Source organism: Myxocyprinus asiaticus, chromosome 18 (genome assembly GCF_019703515.2).
Source record: "Myxocyprinus asiaticus isolate MX2 ecotype Aquarium Trade chromosome 18, UBuf_Myxa_2, whole genome shotgun sequence".
Classification (NCBI taxonomy): domain Eukaryota; kingdom Metazoa; phylum Chordata; class Actinopteri; order Cypriniformes; family Catostomidae; genus Myxocyprinus; species Myxocyprinus asiaticus.
The window spans coordinates 20,617,711-20,643,628 of NC_059361.1; the positions used below are offsets into that span (position 1 = coordinate 20,617,711).

Consider the following 25,918-nt stretch of genomic DNA (forward strand, 5'->3'; position numbering starts at 1 on the left):
TCAATGGTCATTCTGTTTGTCAGTGAGGCCCACTGTGTGGTGAGTAGAAGTAAATTATGTATATTGACACATCGTGATGGATATGTGTGCTGAAGACATGGAGTGTTATGTTGATGCACCTGGAAAGCTCCTCCAGCTTTGACTTGGCATAATCCAAGCTGTTCCTCTCCACATGCTCGTGCGGTGTATGTGCTAACAGCTCGTGGAGGGTCAGTATGTAACGGGGGATCTACCAGACAAGAGACACACAGAGTCATAATGTCAGACAGCTGCATATCCACACTTAGTCATGCGTACCTAAGGAAATCCAAACAAAACTCCTGTTACAGTCTGCACTGGGAGCACTGTCACTCATCAGCACATTTATTACCAGCGCAGCAGACCTCAAAGTAGACCTCGCTGAAGAAGATCTCATGGAAACGGCGTAGCTTGCCAGAAAAAAAGCCATTATGGACCTGAAAACACTGCAAACCCCTACTTTCAGGAACTGAAAAACTCATAATGAAGGACCTGCCATGTGAAACTCAGCATCACTCTACATCAACCTGGCTTTGTTCACACTAGACTTGTCACGGTATCATAATTTTTACACCGGTGCGGTGTTCACGTTCAAACCGACTAACACTGGTATTTCTGCTGATTGGACGCTAGGTGGTACTATTGGGTAATTTTCATGAAGCAATAGACTACACAATAACACAAGGCAGCTTGATTCACACTTTGAACTTTATTTCTTATTTATTTTTACTAAAATTTCAAATGAAATTGAAAAAACTGAAGTGCAATTAAAATGTGTGTTGTTCTTTTTGAGAGATGGCTTTTCAACAGTTGTGAAGGGCAACATCTCTTTGACAATGCATTCTCTCGGATTTTCGTTGTCCGGGCAAATACATCACTTATTGTGGGTTGTAGGTTGTTGTGGGTTTAATGTTGGTGTTTTATTACCTTTCATCCCAGGACCCAGTTTAGCTGCTTCGGAAGAGTAATTTTGAATGTGTGAATACATTTGTTTTGTTCCCTCTTGGGGCTGGGTGATATGCAAGAAATACGTTCACAATATTTGTATTAAAAAATATATATATATCACAGTTTCCAATTACATCGTCAACCCCCTGGCTGAGGGATCGGTGACTATTCTTGCTTTAGTGATTTTGCAATGAAAATTAAATGTATTTATATATAAAAATGAAAAACTTAAACCAAAGACATTTCTAAATTCAAATTGCACTTCAAATGAAACGAAAAAGAAATTCAAATAACAAAGTGGTAAACAAAACAACATATATAACCACCTTTCCATTTACCGTCAGGCAAGTCTTTGTCTATGACAACGGTGGAAAATTTCTAATACAAATTAAGATCTAAAAACAATTCTAAATGTTAAAGTAATAATTATAATGATGATAGTAATCACTGAAATATAAATCATGGTTCGAGGTGAACGTGTTTTTGTATTATTTTATGATTTAATCACAGAGGTTTAGGCGATATATAAAGTGACCCTGCAGAATTGCACTCACAACGAACTGCTCTGTGGAAATAAAGCGAACTGAACTCAAAGCACCTCCTGAGCTGAGATGTCTGAGGTCATTTGCAGCATTCTTATAGACGATACTATTCTCGCAAAAAAATTTCAGAAGACTGAAACAAAGAAAGAGTGAGAACCCTTTACATACATGTGTTCTAAGAGACTGCACGCCTCCGAACAAACAGCCCATCAGACATGCGCATAAATGGCTTTTCTGTCATCTGGTCTTAAAATATAATAAAGTGTGTTTCTTCAAGCTCGTGTCTGTGTGTCTAACAGCATTTCTTGTGTCATTCCGAATCCGAGACATCTTACAGTTACCCACCATGCACATTATATTCGCTACCTGCAATTAAACGTCTTCTGCCAGTGCGCATTCTTTTCTGCCTGTGTAATTTGATATGTTGGTAAAGAACATCTGGCTTTCAATGTGTTATTTAGGTTTATTTATCATGGGTCAGAAACTCTTCATTAGGCAATTATTCTTTATTTAAGGCTATTCTATACGTTAAGCTATTGTATTGATATTGGAAGTTCCATTCATAATGTTTCCACCGGAATAACATTTCACACCAGTGTTGTCCCTTGTACTGAGTAAAACCGGTAACACCGTACACCGTGGCAACCCTAGTTCACACTGCACATACATATATCTGATTTCGAACTTTAGAACTGACTGTCTGCACTGTCATTTGGCAAGTAATGAGATCAGATCCATTCCTTCAGATGGTGTAGTCAATGAAATCTTGGTGTGGTGTTAAACTCTTTAAGTGTCAGAGGCCTTACTATACTACCCTGTTGAAAAGACCAGCAAGCAATTCCTACGCTGGATTAAGATGGTTTATGCTGGTTTGTTGCTGGTCTAGCAAGTGAACTAGAAAAGGTAAGCAAGTCAAAACGCTTCTCTGGATCACCAGCACACCAGCAACCTGTTTTGTAAACCACAATTCAAAACACAACATGTACCGTATGCTGTTTTTTCAGCAGGGTGTGTACTGTACAAATTTGTGCATACGATGTGTCTGAAACTACTAACTTCTTTATTAATTCACCATTTATTACATTGTGAATGACACATCTGAGCATTAATGAGTGAATTCAGGTAGGCTATAACTGTGTTTGTGTTGGGAGCTATAGTCAAAACGCATTCTGAATGACAAAAAACTACTTAAAATCAAATCTGATCATTCAGACTGAAACACATTTACTAAAATATGATTTTAATTTGATTTCAAACTTCACATGGATAGGTTTGGATTAGGTTTGTAAAAATAGAACAATAGAAAAGATTTCTTGTGTGTTTTTTGTTTTTTTGTGCTGTCGAGACTACAAACAAATAAACTACTAGTCTACTAGATCAGAGAATACCTAGTGATTCATAAATTAATAATAACTATAATAACTTTGTAAATTGAAAGAAAGAGAGTGTGAGTGGAAGATTATGATCACCTGGAACATGGGGTAGGTGAGGAAGGTCTCCAGGGTGCGCTCTTCACAGTCAGGCTTGGCTTCATACTGTTTAAGCAGCTTGTCAAAGTCACGGTTTTGCTTGCAGTGGGCCAAGATCTGCAAACTGTACTGGTGATTACGCACAAACTCCTGGTAGATGTTAAGCATCGGCAGCAGGATGTCAAAGAGGTCAGCTGAAGAACATAGAAGAAGATCAAAGTCAGAGCGACTGGGACTACAGATCAGCCACACCTTTCAAAAAAGCTAGCTTGCAATTGTGGAGTCTACAGAATGTTCTTTGCTGTTGGTTGCCAACTGCTCTGGCAGTGCACTCACCCAAGACTAATGTTGGCCAGCTTGCTATCCGAGCTTTCAACCCTTGATAGAATATCTGGTGTAGAAACATTATGGTTTCACTGCAGACAAAACAGCATGCATAAACAACAGCGTAAGTATTCCATTGTTTAAATTATGCCAATTTCACGCAGAAACCTATTGTGAAAATAAGGATTAAAACCCCTCAGAGTAAAAATTTTTTCTTAAAGGTTGCTCTTTCATATCTTAGGAGATTTAAAATGGAATTTTATTTAAGTATCAACTTTATCTCAGATGCTTCTCCTAAAATTCTTTAGAATAAATGTAGTTAATATAATTTGATCTAGGAAGAATTTGATGAGAAATGTTTGAGTTCAAATTGAAACCTCTGACTTTTGTTTGCAGACTTGCAAATCTCAGATAAAAGTGAGACATTGGTGACATCTCTTCTGAAATTCTACAGCATAAACATGTGAGAGATTACTGGGGTCTATTTCTTAGGATAAACATCTAAGTAGCAGAATGCTTAAGGTAAAGTTTCCATTTACTCTTTGTTTAGTCTCATTGCTGTCTAGGAGAAACAATTTAAATATTAAAGAGATCTTATTTGAGATTTTTCTTTCCTCTGGGCCTACAAAAAAAAAAAAAAGAGGAAAAAAATAAAGCCTACTTAGCACAGGGGTTAATTTTATCTGAAACTGGTGTTTACCTGTTGAGGAATATGCTGCTGACATCATCGTGGGTTATGGGTGGTTTCTTGGAACTGGCAGCCATACGAAGCGGTCTCAAGAAGTTGTTGACGAGGATGTGGAGCTGTTGGACATACTCTGCCTCTGCCTCCAGCATGCTAAAGACGACCTGGTTCCTCTTCCTCATGCTTTCCGCATGTGGAGAACGGATGTAGTCCTGAATGATGGTCTTCCACTTTCGCCGGCACATCCAGCCCCTCAGAAAGCTCTGAACCTGAGGCAGCAGTATTGTAGGAAGGAAATAAGTCTCCATAATATGAAAAGGCATATTTATGCAGATAATTTCCATACAATGACAGTTCATAATGTCCACAGCTGTTAAAGGGTTAGTTCACCCAAAAATGAAAATTCCCTTATCATTTACTCAGCCTCATGCCATCCCAGATGTATATGACTTTCTTTCTTCTGCTGAACACAAACAAAGAGTTTTAGTAGAATATCTCAGCTCTGTAGGTCCATACAATGCAAGTGAATGGTAAATAGAACTCCAAAAGCTCAGCATAAAAGTAATCCATCCATATGACTAGCGCTTTGCACATGCTTCAAGCACTAGGAAGTGGAATCGAGCTTGAAATCATGATCATGCCTAGAGACTTCAATGACAAGATGTACAGTGAAAATTATCTCCTTTTTTGAGTTTTTGGAGTTCTGGTTACCATTCACTTGCATTCTACAGAGCTGAGATATTCTTCTAAAAATCTTCATTTGTGTTCAGCAGAAGAAAGTCATACACATCTGGGATGGCATTAGGGTGAGAAAATGATGAGAGAATTTTCATTTTTGGGTGAACTATTCTTTTAAGTTCCAAAAATGACAAGAATGTCTTCTAAAGCCACATAAAAGCTTTGTGTTAGGAACAGATCTAAATTTAAGCAATTTTTTGGAAATAAATGAGTACATATTCAAAAATTTAGATTTTTGGGAATTTCGTCAACTTTAATGAGTACTATAGCATATAGACATGGAACTAATTTCATGGGGTATTTAATAAAGGAGAGAGGATCTTGAACAATGGAACAGTCTTTGTATCTACATACAATGTGAGAGTGTGTGCAGAGACATTAGACATTGTGCAGTGCAAATCAAATGTCTTACTTTCTTGATTTTCTTGATCTCACAATCATCATCACTAGGGGCTGTGGTGGGATTCGACTGAATCTTCTCATTGTCTTTGAGCATTCCAGCGATCTGTCAGAAAACAGCGACAAATATGGCAGAGTCCTTTTTTTGCACTCCCTTTGCAAAAAAATCCTTTCCCTCACTGCTTAACAGCATGCTGACAAAGTGACTGAGTCAGGCCAAATCAGTGCCAACACAGACGTGTGGTACAAACTCTCGGCCTATCGAATCTCTCAGATGACACGTAGAGTCAGATTAAAAGGGGAATGATGGGAACACAAAAGAGGTGGGAGCTGGCCAACGCAGACTGAAGGGGAGTGCTCCATTTATTGGATGCAGACTGAAAGAGTTTATTATGCTGCGGACCAAGGATGCGACACACAATATATCTGGGGTCATGCATATTCAGCACACCATTTCAAACAGCCTGCTCCATTTGCACTTTAAAGTAAAATGACTATTTGATCTGGCTGATGAAGAATACAGCAGGGATCATAGTTCTCTTGGAGAGCCGTTTTTTCAGATGCAAAGTGAAGTGCAGAATAGTCTGGAGAAAGCTCTTGAAAACCAAATGCTTCTCACACCACTTTTCATTCTCTTTACTGTTTTCTTTTTTAGAATAGAAATGAACATGTAACATCATCAGCCTCCCAGACAAATTGTTTGCTTCTAAAAGATACAACTAACTTTACTTCAGGGCCTATTTACACTTAGTCACTTCATGCCTCTTGATTGATTTGTTTGCTCACCACAAAACAGATATAAATCTGGTCTACTATTCCCCCGTTATTTGCAAATATAACAAAGTTCACTTCTGTGATGATACTAATGCCGGGCAGCAAAATTTTGCTGAACTTGATGTGACTCATAAAAACTAAAAACATTAGGTGAAATTCAATGATTGCAGTACAAAAGAAAACACTGGATGACATTGTTCTCAAATGTCAGAATGCTGACATCGATCTGTTTGGGAAGGGTAATGTTTACATATGTGGTCTGAAAAACCAGATACTTTTACACTTGGCCAAGTAGCGTCTTGTATGATCAGCTGGCTATACGTCTCGAATACTTCTTGGAGAACTTTTACACTTTATCTGTTCATGATTGGATAGCTATCTGATCTATAAAAATGCATTAAGTGACCAAGAGTAAATACCACCTAAATATGCTGATTTCTTAGACTGGATATAGGCAATTGTTTACTATAGACAACCAATCTCTATTATAGCACTTTGAATTACAAATTTTACCTCTGATTTTAGCCGTTCAATCTCAATCTCCCCATCTTCTATCTGTTGTCGAAGTTGCTTAGCAACTGTTTTCTCGGTCTCCACGATTTGGAGTAGATGGAGGTACTTCTGCATGAGCGTTTCATGCTCAGTAGCCAGGTTTCTGTAGCTGCACACAGAATACACACACACACACACACACACATCCGTCCACAAAGGCATACATGCATACAAACACAAAATACACACATGAGCGCACACACTCCACACAATGAGGAACATCACGTTATTCTAACAGGGATAAAGCTCATTAGCATACACCAGGGATGTGCTGTCCATATAAGCAGGGTAAGCAGTGTTTACCTAACAGAAGAGTGAAAAGAAAAATTACACTATGAAATATTTAAATACAATTGTTAATATAAACTACTGTTTTCGTTCAAATTTGTCATCTTTCATCTCAGTTGAGCAGCACAGACAGTTATTCATTTATTCGCTTTGGCACCACCCTGAGGTATAAGTACTTTATGTTATGCTTTCTCTGACTTAGATTCAAAGCAGTGTTTACTGCCCTTTCATTCAGCATTATACGTTCATTCAAACTGAATCACGCCTGCTACTACAAATGACCAAGGTAAGCATGCTTACCTAAAAGAGTAAGCCAATCAGAAGCTCTTTCCTTCAGTCATGCTATCTGATAGGCTAGATTTTTGTTTTGCATCAACATGTTCAAGTTCACATAACTAATGTGGTATTAAGAGATAAAATTGATATAGTGTAAGCAACGACGACCTTCGCGGATTTGGCAAAGTTAATTTCAATTGAAAATTGAGAAAGAGAGGCTATCGAAACTTAAACAAGCGGGCGACTTTTACAACAAAGTGACTGAGAAGTTCATTCGCTAGGAGAGATGCATGGATTTTGTGTTCCAGTAAAGGTAAGTTAATATGTTTATTAAAAATCTGTGTTATTGATACTAGGTTATAGATACTAGGTCATTGTTTCTGGCTAGTCTGAGGCTATGAAGTGGTGATCTGGCAAACATTTCCTTCTTGTGTTATGTCTGTTCTAACGTTAGGGCACAGTGTCTGTTTAAAAAAATATATTAAGGGATCGTTGGTGATTGCTGTCATCTTTCTGCAAGTAATCAGTCAGTCAATGCCTAATACATTTCTAATTTCTAGTGCCTGAAAAATTAAAACATTAATATTGGATAAACATTAAAGGGATAGTACCCACAAATAAAAATTATCTTATCATTTACTCACCCTCATGCCATCCCAGATGTGTATGACTTTCTTTATTCTGCAGAACACATACAAAGATTTTTAGAAAAATATCTCCACTCTGTAGGTCCATTAAATTCAAGTGAATGGTGGCTAGAACTTTGAAGCTCCAAAAAGCACCTTAGCGCAGCATAAAAGTAATCCATACGACTCCAGTGGTTTAATCTGTATCTTTAGAAGTGATATTATGGATGTGGGTGAGAAACAGATATTTAAGTCCTTTTTTTACTATAAATCTCCACTTTCTCTTTCACATTCTTCTTCTTTTGATTCTGGCGATTTGCATTCTTTGTGAATATCGCCACCTACTGGGCAAGAAGGAGAATTTATAGTACTTACAGTACTGTGTAAAAGTTTTAGGCACTTGTGAAAAATGTTGCATAGTCAGGATGTCTTCAAAAATAATGCCATATATAGTTTTCATTTATCAATTAACATCATACAAAGTCCAGTAAACATAAAAAAGCTAAATCAATATTTGGTGTGGCCACCTTTGCCTTTAAAACAGCCCCAATTCTCCTAGGTACACCTGGACACAGTTTTTCTTGGTTGTTGGCAGATAGGATGTACCAAGCTTCTTGGAGAATTCACCACAGTTCTTCTATCTATTTAGGCTGTCTCAATTGCTTCTGTCTCTTCATGTAAACCCAGACTGACTCGATGTTCAGTAGGGGGCTCTGTGGGGGCAATGCCATCCCTTGCAGAGCGCCCTGTTCTTCTATTCTAATCTTTTCCATTTGCAAAAGTAATGTTCTTGAGTCTAAAATGTATTTTTCCTATTGACACACTAAAGCTGAAGATATAAATAACCATCTTAAAACAAATGTTTTTGTGAAACATCTTAAGTGCCTAAAACTTTTGCACAGTACTGTAAATATTGATCTGTTTCTCACCCACACCTATCATTTAGCTTCTGAAGATATTAACCTGTTTAATGTGACGTCACTGTATGACCGCGCCGCCATGTTTGTGACCAAAATTCCATATTTCTTCAGAGTGCTGCGCTGTGGGATGCGGCAAAAGTCTGAATTTTTTTTTCTATTTATAAATCTTGAAAAGGTGATATTGATGTTTAATAACCAGAGCCAAAATGTAAATTTTCTTTCAATACATTTTTATCTTTTAAGTGACATGGCTTAATTTCGCCAAAGTCAAGCAGTGATGAAGGGGGAGAGTGGGGATAAAAACACTTGTGGGTCTTTGCTCATTTATTCAGACATGTCAGTTATCTGTACATGTGTCAATTATATTTATAACATCATTGATTCAGATACAATTAAACTGGAAATGCACATAGGATGATGTTATTCATAACACCCAGACTGTATAAAGGTATGTGATAATTGTAACATTTTAATAAATAAAAAAGCACTATAATGTGAATATATAGTAAATATGTAATGTGTATATACTAATGTTAGTCAATAAACAACACATCATAAGATTATGAAGCTCAGACTTTATTCACACTACAATGTAAACATATTTGTCATGTACACTAATATGCCTCAGTTGCTTTCAGAGTTAAAAGCAGCTCTTACATTCATACAGATGGGAACATCTCAAACGTTTTGTAATATTTTGTCCAAATCAGAGCAGAAAACGACACAAACATTTGTAACTTCTGAATGAGAGATGTTTACGGTTATGTACCGGTAGGCGTGTACTCGCCGGTCACACATCAGACTCGCCGCCATATGGAGGTAAATTGTGGATAAAATGTATTTAAATGTCCGTGAAAGTCAAATTTGGCAATATGTGTGCTGACCTAAGACCTCTTTACACCTTTCATGGGACTTGGCATGGATCAAAAGCATTTTTTTAGGTTTTTCTTGATATCGTTTTACAGGTGTTTTTCCATTCACCGCCATTGTTTTCTCCCATTGATGGTCACAAATATGGCGGCTGCAGGGAAAGCGTGACGTCACCGAAACAGGTCAATAGATTTAACCACTGGAGTTGTATGGATTACTTTTATGATGCATTTATGTGCTTTTTAGAACTTTAAAGTTCTGGCCACCATTCACTTGCATTGTATGGACCTACACAGCGGAGATATTCTAAAAATCAATGTTTGTATTTAGCATAAGAAAAAAAGTCATACACATCAGGGATGGCATGATGGTGAGTAAATGATGAGAGAGTTTTCATTTTTGGGTGAACTATCCCTTTCAGACAATCTAACAACAGACGAAATTACTTCATTTATCAAGCACAAAACATCTTGATTTGTCTGCCAATGCTCAGATGTTTTCAATTGAATTATCAGGGTCTATGTTTTATGTTTATTTGTTAAATTACAGAAAGACACACTACCGTTCAAAAGTTTGAAATCACTATAAATGGTACTTTTATTCAGCAAGGTTGCATTAAATTGGTCCAAAACAACAGTAAATAAATTTATAATCTTGTAGGCTATTCTTGAAACTGTCTGTTCATGAAAAAATTCTCCAAGTGCAGCAAAGACAGCTTGCAGACCTTAAATGCATTCTAGCAGTCATTTTATTAAACTTATTCACACATTCATACATTTGTATCATGCTTTCTGTAACTCTTTCATGATAATTGATTCATTTTACAATTAATAATGAATAATTTAAAAAAATTCCTCTCAAGCTTTCAGGAGCTCTTTCCTGCAGACCAGGGGCGTGCCATCCATATAAGCAGGGTAAGCAGTGCTTACCTAACAGAAGAGTGAAAAGAAAAATTACACTATGAAATATTTAAATACAATTGTTAATATAAACTACTGTTTTCGTTCAAATTTGTCATCTTTCATCTCAGTTGAGCAGCACAGACAGTTATTCATTTATACGCTTTGGCGCCACCCTCAGGTATAAGCACTTTATGTTATGCTTTCTCTGACTTGCATTCAAAGCAGTGTTTACTGCCCTTTCTTTCAACATTATACGTTCATTCAAAGTGAATCACGCCCGCTACTACAAGTGACCAAGGTAAGCATGCTTACCTAAATGAGTAAGCCAATCAGAAGCTCCTTCCTTCAGTCACGCTATCTGATAGGCTAGATTTTAGTTTTGAGTCCACACGTTCAAGTACACGTAACTACTGTGGTATTAAGTGCTAAAATGGATATAGTGTAAGCATCGACGACCTAAACACTGCCGTGTTTACGTTACATTTGCCTTGTGCATTCAGGTTAAGATTGTTGTCTTTAGTGGTCAGGTTAGTTAATTTCTGCTGTCCATTCCAGTGTTTCTGAACTGTGGGAAGAGTGATGTAGTGAAACTAGTAACTTGCAGTCTTTTTCTTTTTGTTGTATGTAAAAAAAAAAAAAAAGCTCTTCTGACACTATGGTTCATTGTATGATTTTATGGACATAAACATGCTCAGCTCAACATATGACAATCTTTTATTTGTGTGATATGAGCAATTTGGTCATGAAGTTTGCCACTGTGAAATAATTATTTCCATTGACTGGTGGGTTCTAAGGCAACAATTTACGTCTATAACATTTCCGCGACATTACACTCACCCGTATAATGTGTTTTGGGCACAGCGTTTAATAATGTGTATTAAAAATCTTTGATGCCTGCCCAGTCTCAAAGCTCTCGGCACATGCCTGGCATACACATAGTGTTAACACATAACCCCATAAGCACACACTTTATCAGAGCATACGGTGAATGCTAGAATTCAACAATTAAACTGAATTGTTGGAGCAGCGCTTATCTCAAAACAGCAAGCAAATCCAGATGCCTTCATGTTTATGCACACAGATTTAGAAGTACTGCAGGGCACTCCAGAGATAAACAGCCAAAACCATCCTCCAGTTCAGAACCACTTGTTCTTAAAAATAAACTAGACCTTGCCTTCTGATTATGAAACAGGGTCCTCTGAGTGAATATTATTTGATATTAACCTACATCTAGTAAACATATTCAGTACAGTTTGAGAAGCTGTTAAGGTATACAAAGATGAATCTAACTCTCACCCACAATGTAACATTTGGAAAATGTCTTAAGAAGAATTACTGGTTAACAGGGTGGTTTCTTGATTGGTGAAATAAACTAACATATGAACTAAACAGATGTTGTCTTCAAGTCATCCTGGAAGATCCCACTTACTAGAGTTATGGAGGGGGGAAATGGATATCAAAATAAAATACTCATATAAAGTGTGTGAAAAGGCTAAATAAGTCAACACACTCGTTTATTTCTATTAAACCAATTATATTTCTATTTGTATCGCCAGGTCCTTGCTGATTTCCGCACCTACTACTTACAACATGATGTGTGCTCAAGCGATTTTGGTTGGAATAAAATGGATGCAACAATTTCATATTTCTTTCTCTCATTTTCACTTCCCAAAAAAGACAGTGTTTTTAGTGCTAGTGCATCAAAATGAAGAGTAAAAGACATGCATTAAAAGTATAACTGATGACTTTATTTATACACGATTTATGTATTTTAGCGTTCTCATGCAAGGGACAGGGAATGATGCATAGTGTAGTTTTGTCGCTCAAATCTGTCATCTCTTTAACCAACTAAATGAGTAGCATTTTCTGGCATGCTTTATTGCTATTCTTCACTGACAGTAGTCTGCACAAAATGCGTCAACATTACATTTAAATTTATGATCAATACCAATTTGCTTCCACTATGATTTATTTGACATGCCCCCTACTCAGAAAGTCGGGGCCAAAAAAAAAAAACAAATTTGTGGTAAATGCGTCATTCCGACATGGCTTAAAGGCATGGTTTGAAGTCTAGCCAATTCTCCTTACACTCAATGTAAGTTATTTAATATCAATTGATGACAATTAACGACAAATTATTAAACTGTAGAAGGCTGAATGAATTCTGTAAAGTAAACAAAATATCTTCAACTATAATCTTTCAGTCAGTTCCTGCAAGAACAAATACAAGTAATAATAAACTTGAAACCAAAATGCCCAATTGATCAGATTAATGTTTTTGAATCTTTGTGTCTTAGCTTGCCTAAAATATGAGCAATTTTTCTACCAGAACTAATTTCTGTTTGAAACAATAATACTGTTAAACATTTTCCTTTTCACAGTGTTATTAACCCTGTACAACTTAACTCTCACATAACAAATTGAAAACATATCACAATGTACATATTTCCCTAACTACATTAAGGCTCTTTGCTATTAAAGTCACAACATTTTATGCTTTGTTTGTTAGTTCCCAATGGAACATTTTAAATTCAAAGTTCATTACTAAAAATAAACAATACTCCCAACAGAACCTCTGCAACATCCAAGATTGCTTAAAAAAGCTTGAGGTTAATTATAGATAATGAGACATGGAATCTGTCCACTTAGCAAAAAATCCTCCTCTGTACTCATTTTCCCCCCATTCATAATAGAGCTTTGTGAATGGAGCTGTATATGGAGCATAATCTAAAGCAGAGAATCCTGCCGTTATGAGAAGACAGACTTGTTTTCTCTCTAGGCAAGTTTGTTTTTGACTCAACTTATCCATAAGCACATCCCAACAAAGTAGCATATTTCTATGGAATAATGAGTAATCTTAAAAGAATCTGTGAGTTTTTGATTTATACATAGCATTTAGCATACATAAGCAAATCTGAGGTTGAAATAGAAGGGTTTGCTTACCTGGCATGTGATATTGCTGCCACCCATTCATCACAGTCCTTAACATCTTCTGTACGAAGCTCCAGGGCTTTCTGATTCTCATGGTTGAAGCTGACTGTGAAATAATACTGCAATCCAGAAAGAACAGAAACTATTTTTAATAACAATATACACAAAGAATCTTATTGACTACAGTGGTGTATATTACTGTAATTACGAACTAATATAAGCCTTTATCTTAATGACCACTTCCCAATAAAAAGAAAAAAAAGAAAAATTATGATTTATGCTGTGATATAGGGAGTCTGTGCTGGCAAAAAAGTAATATTAATATAATATTGTAATATAATGGTTCATATTAAACGACTCTTTGGACTACTTTGTACATTCAAATATTTTTGTTTAATGAACGCTAAACTGTATAATTGAGCTTTGTCCCAGGCAACTGACTTCCTAGCTGTGCTAGTTCCATATCTCTTGTATCACTCTGTGGTCTCTGTATTCTCACATAATAAAATAATTTTTAAATCAATATCTCATATCCATTTATTTGTTAATGTGGTTCGTATCCATGTAATAAGTGGGGTAATGAACAGTCAGCAACAGTCATCATCGCAAAATAAACCCTTTCACGATTATATATGACCCGTCCGCTTTGTGTCAGGGTCACCCTGTTGGAATTTATTTCATGATAATGACTAGCTGACTGTACATTATCCCTGACATATTTTATGAGTCCCGTGCTGACAAGCTATAAAAAAAATATATGAACAAACCACTATGCTGTCTTTCAAATTCACTAGAAGGACCTGTGCTTTGTTATTCCAAATTATAACTTCATTTTGCATATGCCCAAGGAGCTGATTAGAATTGGCACAAATTTACACAATGCTTTTTTCCAACTGTCTTCGTTATGGCTGGGTATTGATAAAGATTTCCCGATTGGATTCGGATTCACAAGCTCTCGATTAGATTTGATTCTGATTTCGATTCAATTAGATTCAATATCGATTCATATGGATACATTTCTGGTACATTATAAATTTTGCTTACATAGGGAAAAAAATTATCTCAGCTAATGCTCTTAATTTGAAAGGAACCTTTTAGGCAACCCTTCTAGGTACAATTCAAAAATATTAATTTTACAAATTATATTTTATCATTAGTTTTTCATCAAATTGGTCACATTTAAGCTTTTGAATAATGTTCAAATTCAATCTGTTCAAACAATTAATGTCTTGAAATTGCACATATTATGTTGCATATACATTTTTGTTACATGTTTATTGTTTACTTGCATAATTTTTACTATTTACAAGAATTTACATTGATTTGTAGAACACGTGCTAAATCGGTACTGTCTCTTTACGATTAGCGGCATCAGCCAGTAAGCGCATATAACGAGAGAGGACGAGCATGATTTCTTTAGCGCATCCATGTGTGATTAGAATTAAATGATTCTTTTTTGTTGTTTTTAGTTAACAACTGACTGTAAAGAACAGAAAGAATATTAAAAGAGACATGACATATGGATCTTGTCTTTGGACACACAGAACGATTTAAACCAAATTTTTACTCTCAACACGCAGTGAAAGGACCTTTGTGCTAATAAATTCTCCACTATACTACTCAATCACTGGTGAGTAAAATCTGAACATTTACCAGCCAGTGTCTAATAATAGACATGTTTAGTCACATAGCAGGAGATTTGATCACATATGTGAGTGATTTACTTGCATTGTAGAGGGTTGTGCATATAGTGAAAGATCGATCTTGGGATTTAAGTATCGATATCAAGATTGTTCAAGCGAAGATTGCGATGCATCGGAAATTTGATATTTTTACCCACCCCTAATCTTTGTGCAGTGAATGGAGTTTCTTGGCAGTTTGAAATTTGGCCTAGCATTTCAATTAATCTTCCAGAATAAAAAGTTCAGCAGCCCAATACCTTATGATGGTACAACACAAAATACAATCAAAAACACCTTTGCATATAGTGCACAGTGTGCCATGCATAGCCCAATGAAATTCAACAAAACACCAGACCATCTAAACCAACCACGGTTAAATCAGCCTAATCTTTCTGGACTGATGAGCGAGAGAGCATTTCAAGAACTGAGTATCTCCTCTCGCCCTTGAGAGGATGTGCTGAGATAAACTTCCCCGTGCCTGAGATAGCACCAGCTCTCAAGAGAAATACCATAAAACATGTAAACTGGGAGCATGGTGCATTACATAACTGTATGCTACCTGTTACCTAGCAACTCCTCTGTGCACTATTGGCTATGGCTCTGTATGCGTCTCTCCATTTGAGAAAGCCAGGTCTTAGCACTGAATCCTTAACAACCTCCATTCCTGCTGCAGAGCAGACCTTTAAGGTGCCTTAGCATTGCTCAAGTAATTATATCACAGTTATTTGTCCATTGGAATCAGGAAACGAGAGAGTTTGAGGGTTCAAATCCAACAGATCGCTGTATGAAATAATGGGATAACTTTTAATTAAACAAATTTAGTAATTCTATCAGGAAAGAATTGGGATAGTTGTAATTAATATGAATGTAGAGATATTTAGGTAATTTGGCATAAACCCCATCCTACGGTTCAGAACTCAGATACTTGCTCGAAACCGTCAGATCCTGCCGGAAGGCGAAGATGGCAGGGGAGAGGTGCTTTCCTCTATGGCAGGATGTGACCTAAACTCATGGTGATGGGGTGGTGAAAACAACGTGGCGTTATGAGCGATGAAGGAGTTGTGTGAGCTTATAAAGCAGAGGCTGGATTGTGATTGGATAAGATACCTGATTGACTGAAAGCATAAAGACCATGAGTCTTCCTGCTAGAACTACCACTTATGCTTCCATTTCTTCAAGGAAATTACTTATACTGGCATTTCAAACCACTGACCCTTTTCACAGCCTGTGATTATGTGTTTCCGACTTATTTAGCAGCACAAATCTAGCAAACTTTTTTATATTTTTTTAAATTATTTAGTGTAAATTTCTAACATTATTCTTTATGTTATACTACACTTGCATTCATTAAACAGTAAATGTGGCATCCCACTACAGAAGTTTACCCCGCTATAGTTTACTTCTTTGTTCCAAACATGGAAATCTGAAAAGGGTCTCTGAAATCAAGCTTCCCCGGATAATTCTTTCTCTTTCTCTTTTCCAATGTTTTTCCCTCATCTTTCCTTATACTCATCAGTAGGCATGCATGGAATCTGAAAGCTCACAAAGCTTACACAGAAAGCTCGGAAGACATCGAACAGCTGTCTATCAAAAAGTTCTTTGTATCGCTCAACCCTGGCATATTTCTTAAATATTTTGTCTAATCTGATAATGCTTTCAGCTACCCTATGTATAACTCTGAGCTCTGTTTACTACATTTTAACATATTTACTGTACAAGTGCTGTAAGTGATATTGTTAACTTTGGTATCATCGTACTCAGCATGACCCAAGGAAGCTAATAATAAAAGTCTCCTGACCAGCCTGATCTCATGAAAATTTTGTGACTGTGGCAACATTTTTGCAAAACAAAATTAAGTGCATCATTTAACATTTGGCTGCAGTTTCCCGGTGAAATGTCCAGCAGGGGGTGCCAAAAGAGAGGGAAATGATGTTGAAATGAAACAAGGTTTTTAAGGTGATTGTTAGATGGAGAGTTTAATGAGTAAAACATACCTCCCTAAACTAAAACTTTAACCTAAACCTAACCAATAGTGTCCTAAAAGCAAATGAGAGGTGAACAAATCAGACATCCTCACCTTTAATCAACACCTAACCTAACCTAACCTAACCTAACCAATAGTGTCCCAAAAGCAAGTGCGACATGAAAAGCACATTTTCTGAAACAACCACGTCATTTCGTGTCACTTCCATGCCACTTTCAGCCTACATGTCAGCTTGCGTTCTTGGCTGGGCTCAAGTCTAACAATCTATAAGATGGGCTAATGCACATGCTGATAACAATGGAAAAAGTGTGTAAATGTATGTACGTGGGTCTGTAATACAAGCGTTTTTTCAAATGATATGTTAGAGTAAAAGTGTTTTGATTAGAGCTCGACCGATATATCGGTTTTACAATTAATCGGCACAGGTAGAAAAAATCAACTGCAATAGTTTCTGATAGTTTTTTTTTTCATTCCTCCATGGCTGCCGCTGGAGGGTTCTACACTTGGTTCAAAAGTATGATAGCGGTGTCTAGAGGTTAAATAAAAAACAATCACTGACTCCTTGTGGAGTTTGTTGTGAAACATGACTAAGCTATTTATAGAGACGGACACTTCAGAAACGGATTTAAAACATTGACAGAGAAAAGCCAAGGTATGTATATAGTACACACTGTTATTACAGATAGTCATGGTATAATAAATAAATCATTTAAGACAACCAAAATGTAATAGTAGGAGGTTTGATAATTCATTTGTTTATAACTAATTGCTGCACTGGAGAACTGCATTGCCGATAAGCTGGAGAGGATGCTAACTTAAACTATTCGAATCGTTAGAACAATGTTACAAAGTAACAAACGGCAGTCGGCCTGTTTTCTCAACATAGTTATCGTGTCGACAAAACCCAATATCGGTCGACCTCTAGTTTCGATATCATAATATAGCAGTGTGTGTGTAATAGAGCAAAAAATAAGTGTTTATAAAGTCCTTATCAGCCGTTGTACTCGTGATCTGTGTAAAAGTGAATAAGATGACAGTTGTTGTAGCACCTCTAGTGTTAATTTTACCAGGAAACTGTGGTGAAACGTAGATCGCGGCATGTAAAACTCAGTTTGTAGTTATAGTAATGTTCATTCTATGAGACAAGGTTGCTACTGACAATAAATTATTCCAAAGTTATAAGCATTTCATTATATCTTTTGTACACTAGGTCCCGAAACTTTTTCAGTACCTTTATGGAATCCCTTTTGCCACATACCAAATTTCATAATAATATGCCAATGTATTTGTAAAATACTGTATGCCCCTAGGAATCTAATGAGACCAGTTGGCACTGTGCCAACCACTAGTGCATAATTGATTGGACATACTGTATACCATGTTTTGTTTTAATATGCCAAAGCATTGCGAAGATACGTTACTTTTGGTGTGCTTGCGGTCAATTTCATTGAAACAGTATATTATCATGGATTCCACAGCTTTTTGTCATGAGTGTCTTAACACCTGAACTGACAACACCTGAACTGACTTCAAATGCCTTGGTTTTAACCTCAAATGTAGAAGTTACAATTTTATGTAATAATATGAGGTATATCAGATTTCAGAGATCTTATAAAAGTCATTGGTATTTGTCAACTTAATTCATTCATCTCCACCCCACCATTTACCCCATGAGACAGCAATATTTTACTGCACCATAAAGTGAATAATGGGAATGGTGGCTAAAAGTCTGTGGTTGACTTGAAAACATTAATCAATAGTAATTTTCATCAGATAATGATGAAAAATAAAAAAAAGTCTCTTTGTTTGGTGCCCATCATCTTACATTTCAACCCATGGCACTTAAGAAAATTCATGAATATGAAGAAAAATGTATATGCATGTATTAAAAACATATTTTGATGCTTAGTTTTTGAGCACACCTATTGTAAACACACACACACACACACACACATACATACAATAAGATTCACTCTTTCTGTGTAAGATCAATCAAGTGTTTTAAAACCCACTCCATGAGGCATATAAAGAACAAAGGAATTAGTTTTCCTTATTCACTGATGAAACATATTTGTTGCTAAATTAATCTGTAACCACACCAATGAAAGTACACTTTCAAATTCAAAAACAGTGACTGCCACAAAGTCATCTAAGAAAAAGAACCTGTAGCTGGCGAAGATAAAGTGCTTCAAATATATGGATATGACATTTCAAATAATCACTCAAAAGACAGTTTGTTATCTTTAAGCATTGTCTGGGTAAACCAAGCAAAGGAACTGTAAATACTGTAACATTATGAAACTTGCTTTATAATGTATGAGTTCAGACAGGCCCTTTTAGATCATCAGACTTCAATACACAATATCCTTTTTGTGTTTGAGCAACCTGTTACCTGTCACATCAGATGTTGCTGCTGAATGAAGAGAGAAACATGGTTTTAGGGAAGGAAATAGCTTGCAAAAGAATAAATGTGTGCGGAGACAACTATAAGTAAGTTATCTGTAGGTTGATTCCCTCAAAAAGTGTAATCACTGTGGCTCTGTGACACTTTCACAACATTGCTCTGCTTGTTTGAGCACTGCAACAAACCTGAGGTGCCAACATTAGCTCAACTAATGGCACAAGATTAGGGGTGGAACTATCTATTTGTCCGACCAGTGGAATAAGGGGGGAAACAGTTTGAAAATACTCATTATTTGTGCAATTCCTTTTAGTGATGCTCAAACATTACACATCTAACATTATGCCTGTCTTGAGCTTCTATGAAAAAGTGCATTCTATGAAGGAGACCGAAATAGTGAGTATCAGTTAGTCTCCACTCTCGTTCTGTTGAGCTGCAAAAATGCAGCTGTTCCCAAAAGAGAGATGAGTGTTTTTCTATAAATGGGCTCTGACCCCTCAGAGGTACTGAACAGGACAAATTTAGCCCAAACAGCGTTAGCATTAATGAAGGGGCAGAAAAAACACTGCAAACTCCCGCTACACACGCTAGATCCCTCCAACCACTCTTTTTCTCATGCGAATAGGAGTTGCCATAGGAACCATTGGCTCAAATGCAGATATGTTTAAGAAGGGACACTAAATAAATGGTAGAGCAGAGTTATTAGCATGTAAATACAATGATAATAAAAGGAAAGTTAGAGGGATGATTTTAAAAAACAAAAATTTGTCATAAAAACACTAATCTTTAATTTGCCGAAAAGCACCTTTTTTTGCTAAGTGTTTTTTATTTTATTTTTTAGATGAGCACTACACAATCTAAAAACATTGAAACTAAAGTTAATTAGAATTTAAAATAGATGGGCACCAGGACTTCTGAGCGACACCCTAATGTCTACTCTCCATATTGCATGCAGATCAATCTGCATATCCCACACCACATTTGTCTGAACTTGGTCTGAAAAAAGTAAATATACATGTGCACACCTGTCTGCTTGCAATATTTTGAGTGTGGGGCCAAACTAGATTAAATACAGTGTCCCACTTTAAAGAATCAGCAACAGGATGCTCCAGTTTCTGTGAGCTGGTGCACCTGGAGAAACCTGGCCAGTGAAGAACTGTATAATTCTAAATATGAATATGGAACAAACACTATATTAAAATCATAAAAGGTTACAGGAAGCTGAAAATGGTTGGTCTACAGACAACTTTGGGTCAAATCTAATGAAGGCTTTGGTATAAGCAGTCTTGCAGGAACAGAAAGATCACTCTGTAAGGATTTAACATGCTTCCAGTCCTGAATGCAGATTGGTCAGTACAGAATGTGCTAATGTGTTGTTTATGCTTTAGGAGCAAATGCAATGAAGGATTTGTAATATGGCAGGTATCTTACACATTTATACATTTGGAGTGAAAACACAAAGCATGCCAATGTAAAATTACTTATGCAAATGAGCTACACTGAATAAGGTTACAGTGTGCATGCCTAATATAAAGGGTGTAGAGTGTGTGAGACTGTCTAACAACATCATTGTAACTATGTGCTGTTCTTTATAGGATGACAGACATGCACAGCATCAAACTCCATGCTACTCCTGCTTTGTCAGCACAGGGACAGCTGTTCACAGGAAGGACCAAGACTCACGTTGAATTGCAGTCCTTACACACAGAGATAAACACTGCAGGCTCAGGAGACAGCCAGGCAAAGCCTTGCAGGTTTCCAACAGGTAAAACCTCTTCCAACTATATCAGTCTATGCCATTTACCAGTATTCAGCAGTCGTGCTGGTAAAACAATACTGGGTTTTGGAAGAATTGATGCAGCTTTTCAGAGACTGATTCAGGAGTAACTGATAAACCATCCTGACTAGTGTATGCCATATGGTTGCATAAGATTGCCATGTGGTTGGATAAGTGATTAAGTGGCTGGATGAGACTTCTGCTTCAGGTTGCTGAATCTTAAAGGTGCACTCAGAAAGTTTTTGTTTACATTTTGCAGACTCTTCTTCATCCTATTAGTCTCATACTTTAAACTGACATCTATCAATGTGGATGTATTGTTGCGTGCCTACATGTTTTTTGTCTCATATGACATAAAACAGACCTGGATGCATTTTCTTGCTTTGTTGGTGATCTGCCGCAAGCTGTCTACCTGTTTGTGGTGGTGCAGCTGTGTCTTGGATGGAGGTTTTTCGTGGTGTGGTGGCTGTGGCCATTGTGTATTCGTGCTAAGAGATTGGGGTTCTGCCTTTGTCCTCGTTCAAACATTTGGAAGATTGCGGGGCGGTTGTGGTTTGTTTAATTGCTCCAGAAGGGACTCATTTTTAATACTCCTTTTAATATGTATTTTGTGTTTGTTGTTATAATGTTTGGTTTTCTTGTTTCGTTTACCACATGTACTTTTACGATTATGCTTTGTAAAGCACCTTGAGCAATGAAAAAGCATGATATTATAGCTTTAATATCAAGTATTATTATTGCTATCATTATTGTTACTATTATTAGCCCTACTAGTTGTATCTTGGTCGAACTGCAAAATGACTGGTCATGTGATCTCAACATGGTGGCCTGGCCCCCATAGTGGGGTGACTTGCTCCAGATAGAATAAAACAGCTTTTTCTAGGTCACTGGAGTAAGACTGGAGTATTATCTTTATGTGTAAGTGATCATGTTTCATCATATTTGTCAAAAGTGCATATCCCTAAAGGGATAGTTCACCCAAAAATGAAAATTTTCTCATCATTTACTCACTCTCATACCATCCCAGATGTGTTGACTTTCTTTCTTCTGCTGAACACAAAACAAATTTTTTAGAATAATATCTCAGCTATGTTGGTCCTTACAATGCAAGTGAATGGTGACTAGACTTTTAAGCTTAAAAAATCACATAAAGACCACATAAAAGCAATATATAAGACTCAATATATAATATATAATTTTTTTTATACCATAAATCTCTACTTTCACTTTCACATTCTTTCACATTTTAAAAGTGAAAGTGGAGATTTATTGCTAAAAAAGACTTAAATGGTGATCTGTTTCTAACTCACACCTATCATATCGCTTCTGAAGATATGGATTAAACCACTTGAATCTCACTTTTATGTGGCCTTTATGTGATTTTTGGAGCTTCAAAGGTCTGGTCACCATTCACTTGCATTGTATGGATCAACAGAGCTGAGATATTTTTTCGAAAAAATCTTTGTGTTCTGCAGAAGACAGAAATATCTGGGATGGCATGAGGGTGAGTAAATGATGAGAGATTTTTTTATTTTCGGGTGAACTATCCCTTTAAGTGTAAAAAAATAAATAAATAATGAGGACAAAATGACTGATTGCACCTGTAAATTAGGCCAATTACACATTTTTAAAAGAGCATGCAGCTCATTCTGGTAACAGTAGGCTATAGATAAACAATCACTCTGAACTGAAATGATGCAAAACCAACACAAGGGATCATCATCTTAACTTGTATATTAGGTTCCAGTGATAATAAATACATAAAATACTTTAAAACATATGAGAAAACAAAAATATGATTTGACATCTTTAAAAGAGTCTCTCGGTTTAGATAGCCTAATAAGCAGCAACCATGTCATTGTTGGATTAAAATAGGATGAACAACACTTTATCAGACGCCCAAACAGTGTCTTTGAACATAAAGTTCAGTTTCTGGAACCGATTTGCTATTAAACACGTTATGAAGGCGCAGTTGCCAAGGCAGGATGCTATTAATTTCAGCGCGGGAATTAAATCAATACGTCAAACAGACTGCGATTCTACGCCAGTTTTCCGCATGATGGCGACTCTGAGGTTTATGAAGTGTCTAGCGTCATTTTCTCTCTTTGTGAGGTAGACAGCACAACTGTCGTTTGAAACTTAAGTATCCGAGGAGAAATACTGAAAACAATAAGCTACATTTCGGAATGTAAATCTAAACCATATCAAAAGATGAAAGGCGCAGAACTTAAATCGTTAAACTATTGACTACCGCTGACGTAGTAAGTTTACTGCATACACCTTTGTAAAAGCCTACATTGTGTAAAAGAAGATAAACATATAATGTCGTAAAATAAATCATAAATGTAGGTAATAAAAAATATATTAGGCTATATATCAATAAACAAGCACATTATGTAACGTAATGATACTGGCTTTAAACAATGTAATGCTATCTTCCACAAAAACAAACAAAATATGACAAATAAAACATACTACCCAGCAAAAACAGAACGTTCTCCTAACGTTAGCGTGTGGTTTCCGTTTGGTTTTTCCTAACGTTTTAACATCGTTTTTTTTTTTTTAATAACCATAAACTAACGTTCCCAGAACGTTCCGTGAACCAAAAAATGTTTGCTGGGTATAACACTTGACAAAAATGATGTGCACAATCTCTAAATATTGAGCGAGCCAGTGGTACATTTGTTGGTTGTATCGAGCGCATGCTCATCATTTCTTTACGCATAAAACAAACCCCCACTCGATGCTGGCTGAGACACAATTGCCATTTTTAGTAGCTTACCCCCCCCCCAAAAACCCAGAAAAAAAGTCACTCTATTCTAATCGTCTGTATTATTCAGCACGACAGAAGTGTGCACACGGGATGAGAAAGTTGTCATTTCGTTTGTTTCGTACCTGTTTTTCTAAGCATTCCTTGGCTGACAGTGAAGGTTTGGGTGAGGGCGACCTGTCACACACACATCCCTCCAATAGGTATAATCCCGAGGGTCGCGAGCTGGACTCGCTCTCAAAATAGAAAAGCATATTCTGCAAAAGAGCAAACCACTTCGTATGCCATTTCGTGTTGTCAGAGCTCTTTTTGCTTAAACAGCCTCGCCTCGTGCCATCTTTCTTTGCCAGAAGACCCAGGTAGGTGACATGACCATCATTAAGTCGGATTCCCTTCTGCATTTTTGTGAAGAAGATGTTGGTTTTTAGGAAAAAGACTGGTGGGGCTGCTTTTTGGTCCTTACATCTTATTAGCGAAATATCCCCGAGCAGACGGCCACTTTGTGGATTAGAAACGAAGCATGGCACGTTCTGCCCATCCACTGCAGTCACCACCTTGGCATGAAGTAGGGAAGAAGCGCAGAGAAAAACAAAAAATGCCAAAGTCTACCATCGTAATATTGTCGATTGCGTTTCAGCTTTGGAAAAAGATACAAAAATGCCTCCCGTAACCTCTTGTGTGACGCAATGAGCGGAGAGAATTAAGCTACAGTGTATGCGAGTGATGGTTTGTCGCGTTCTCACGTGAAAATCTCTATAAACCAGTGCGCGCGCTCACTGCTGAACAAGGCAGTGTGGTCACGTGATTCGATTTCATGCGAGTCATTTCAGAACCTCGGACAGAGACACATGCACCAAAGTCTTCCAACGCGCAGTAACTTGAGTTCATTTTAGATAGCTGCGTTGCACAGCTGAACCTTATACACGTGTTGACACCTCATTATTACATAGAATTTTTAACTATTTTAAACATTGACATTGTCATTTAAACTGACTAAACATGCTCAAAAAACTTCAGAGCGATTATTGTCCTTTAGTTAGCTATAGATTATTTCATGGCTTGCCCAACAAATACATTTGTAATCGTGTGAATCATCATTAGTGGTCGATTAGCAGTAAATCAAGAGGAGCTTTGTATTTGCTTATACTAACTCTTTCCCCATTCATAAAATTGCTCTCAGTGTGACTGCATTTTCAGGGCACTCTACATGTATTTTCTCTTGAAAAAATGTAGGTTCTAAGACAATTACAAGTTTGGAAGATGTCTTAAAGGGATAGTTCACCCAAAAATGAAAATTCTCTCATCGTGTATGACTTTCTTCCTTCTGCAGAACACAAACAAAGCTTTTTAGAAGAATATCTCAGCGTAGGTCTGTACAATGCAAGTAAATGGTGACCAGAACTTTGAAGCTCCAAAAATCACATAAAGGCCACATAAAAGTAATCCATACAACTCCAGTGGTTTAACCTATGTCTTCTGAAGTGATATAGGTGTTGGTGAGAAACAGATCAATATTTGAGTCCTTTTTTTTTTTTTACCATAAATCTCCACTTTCACTTTCACTTTCAAAATGTGAAAGATTGTGAAAGGATTACTTTCATGTAGCCTTTATGTGATTTTTGGAGCTTCAAAGTTCTGGTACCCATTCACTTTCATTGTATAGAGATATTCTTCTAAAAATCGTTGTTTGTGTTCTGCAAAGGAAAGAAAGTCATACACATATGGGATGGCATGAAAGTGAGTAAATTTTCATTTTTGGGTGAACTATCCCTTTAAGAAAGCATGTGGAAAATAAAAGTTGCTTTAGCTCAAACTTTAGATGCTTAAAAAAGTATCGGTGAATTTCCCTAAAGAATTGTGGTTTAATATACTGTATCACAGATCAAAATAATATGAAGCCCAATTTTTCTGCTTCAGATACTCTGCTGCTGTGTTTGCCTGAAATATTCCTTTCTCCATGAGGTCTTTTCCAGACAGATTCCCTTCTTTGAAACCACAGCCTTATTCACAATATTACAGCTATAATTTATTAACTCAAACAC

The 25,918-nt window shown here is 36.7% G+C and overlaps 1 protein-coding gene across 1 annotated transcript in view; it reads right to left on the reverse strand.

The window, feature by feature from the left end:
• Nucleotides 1–24,613, reverse strand: part of LOC127455698 (ras-specific guanine nucleotide-releasing factor 1-like) — a 68,077-nt gene extending 43,464 nt beyond the window's left edge. Inside the window, exons 1-8 of the mRNA XM_051723758.1 lie at nt 24,002–24,613; nt 13,275–13,381; nt 6,411–6,558; nt 5,137–5,229; nt 4,002–4,255; nt 3,314–3,393; nt 2,978–3,171; nt 120–229 (exon numbers count right to left, since the gene is read on the reverse strand). Of these exons, the coding sequence (XP_051579718.1) occupies nt 120–229; nt 2,978–3,171; nt 3,314–3,393; nt 4,002–4,255; nt 5,137–5,229; nt 6,411–6,558; nt 13,275–13,381; nt 24,002–24,277 (1,262 nt within the window). The 5' untranslated portion in view covers nt 24,278–24,613. The remainder of the gene's footprint in view (nt 1–119; nt 230–2,977; nt 3,172–3,313; nt 3,394–4,001; nt 4,256–5,136; nt 5,230–6,410; nt 6,559–13,274; nt 13,382–24,001) is intronic.
• Nucleotides 24,614–25,918: the final 1,305 nt, after the last annotated feature.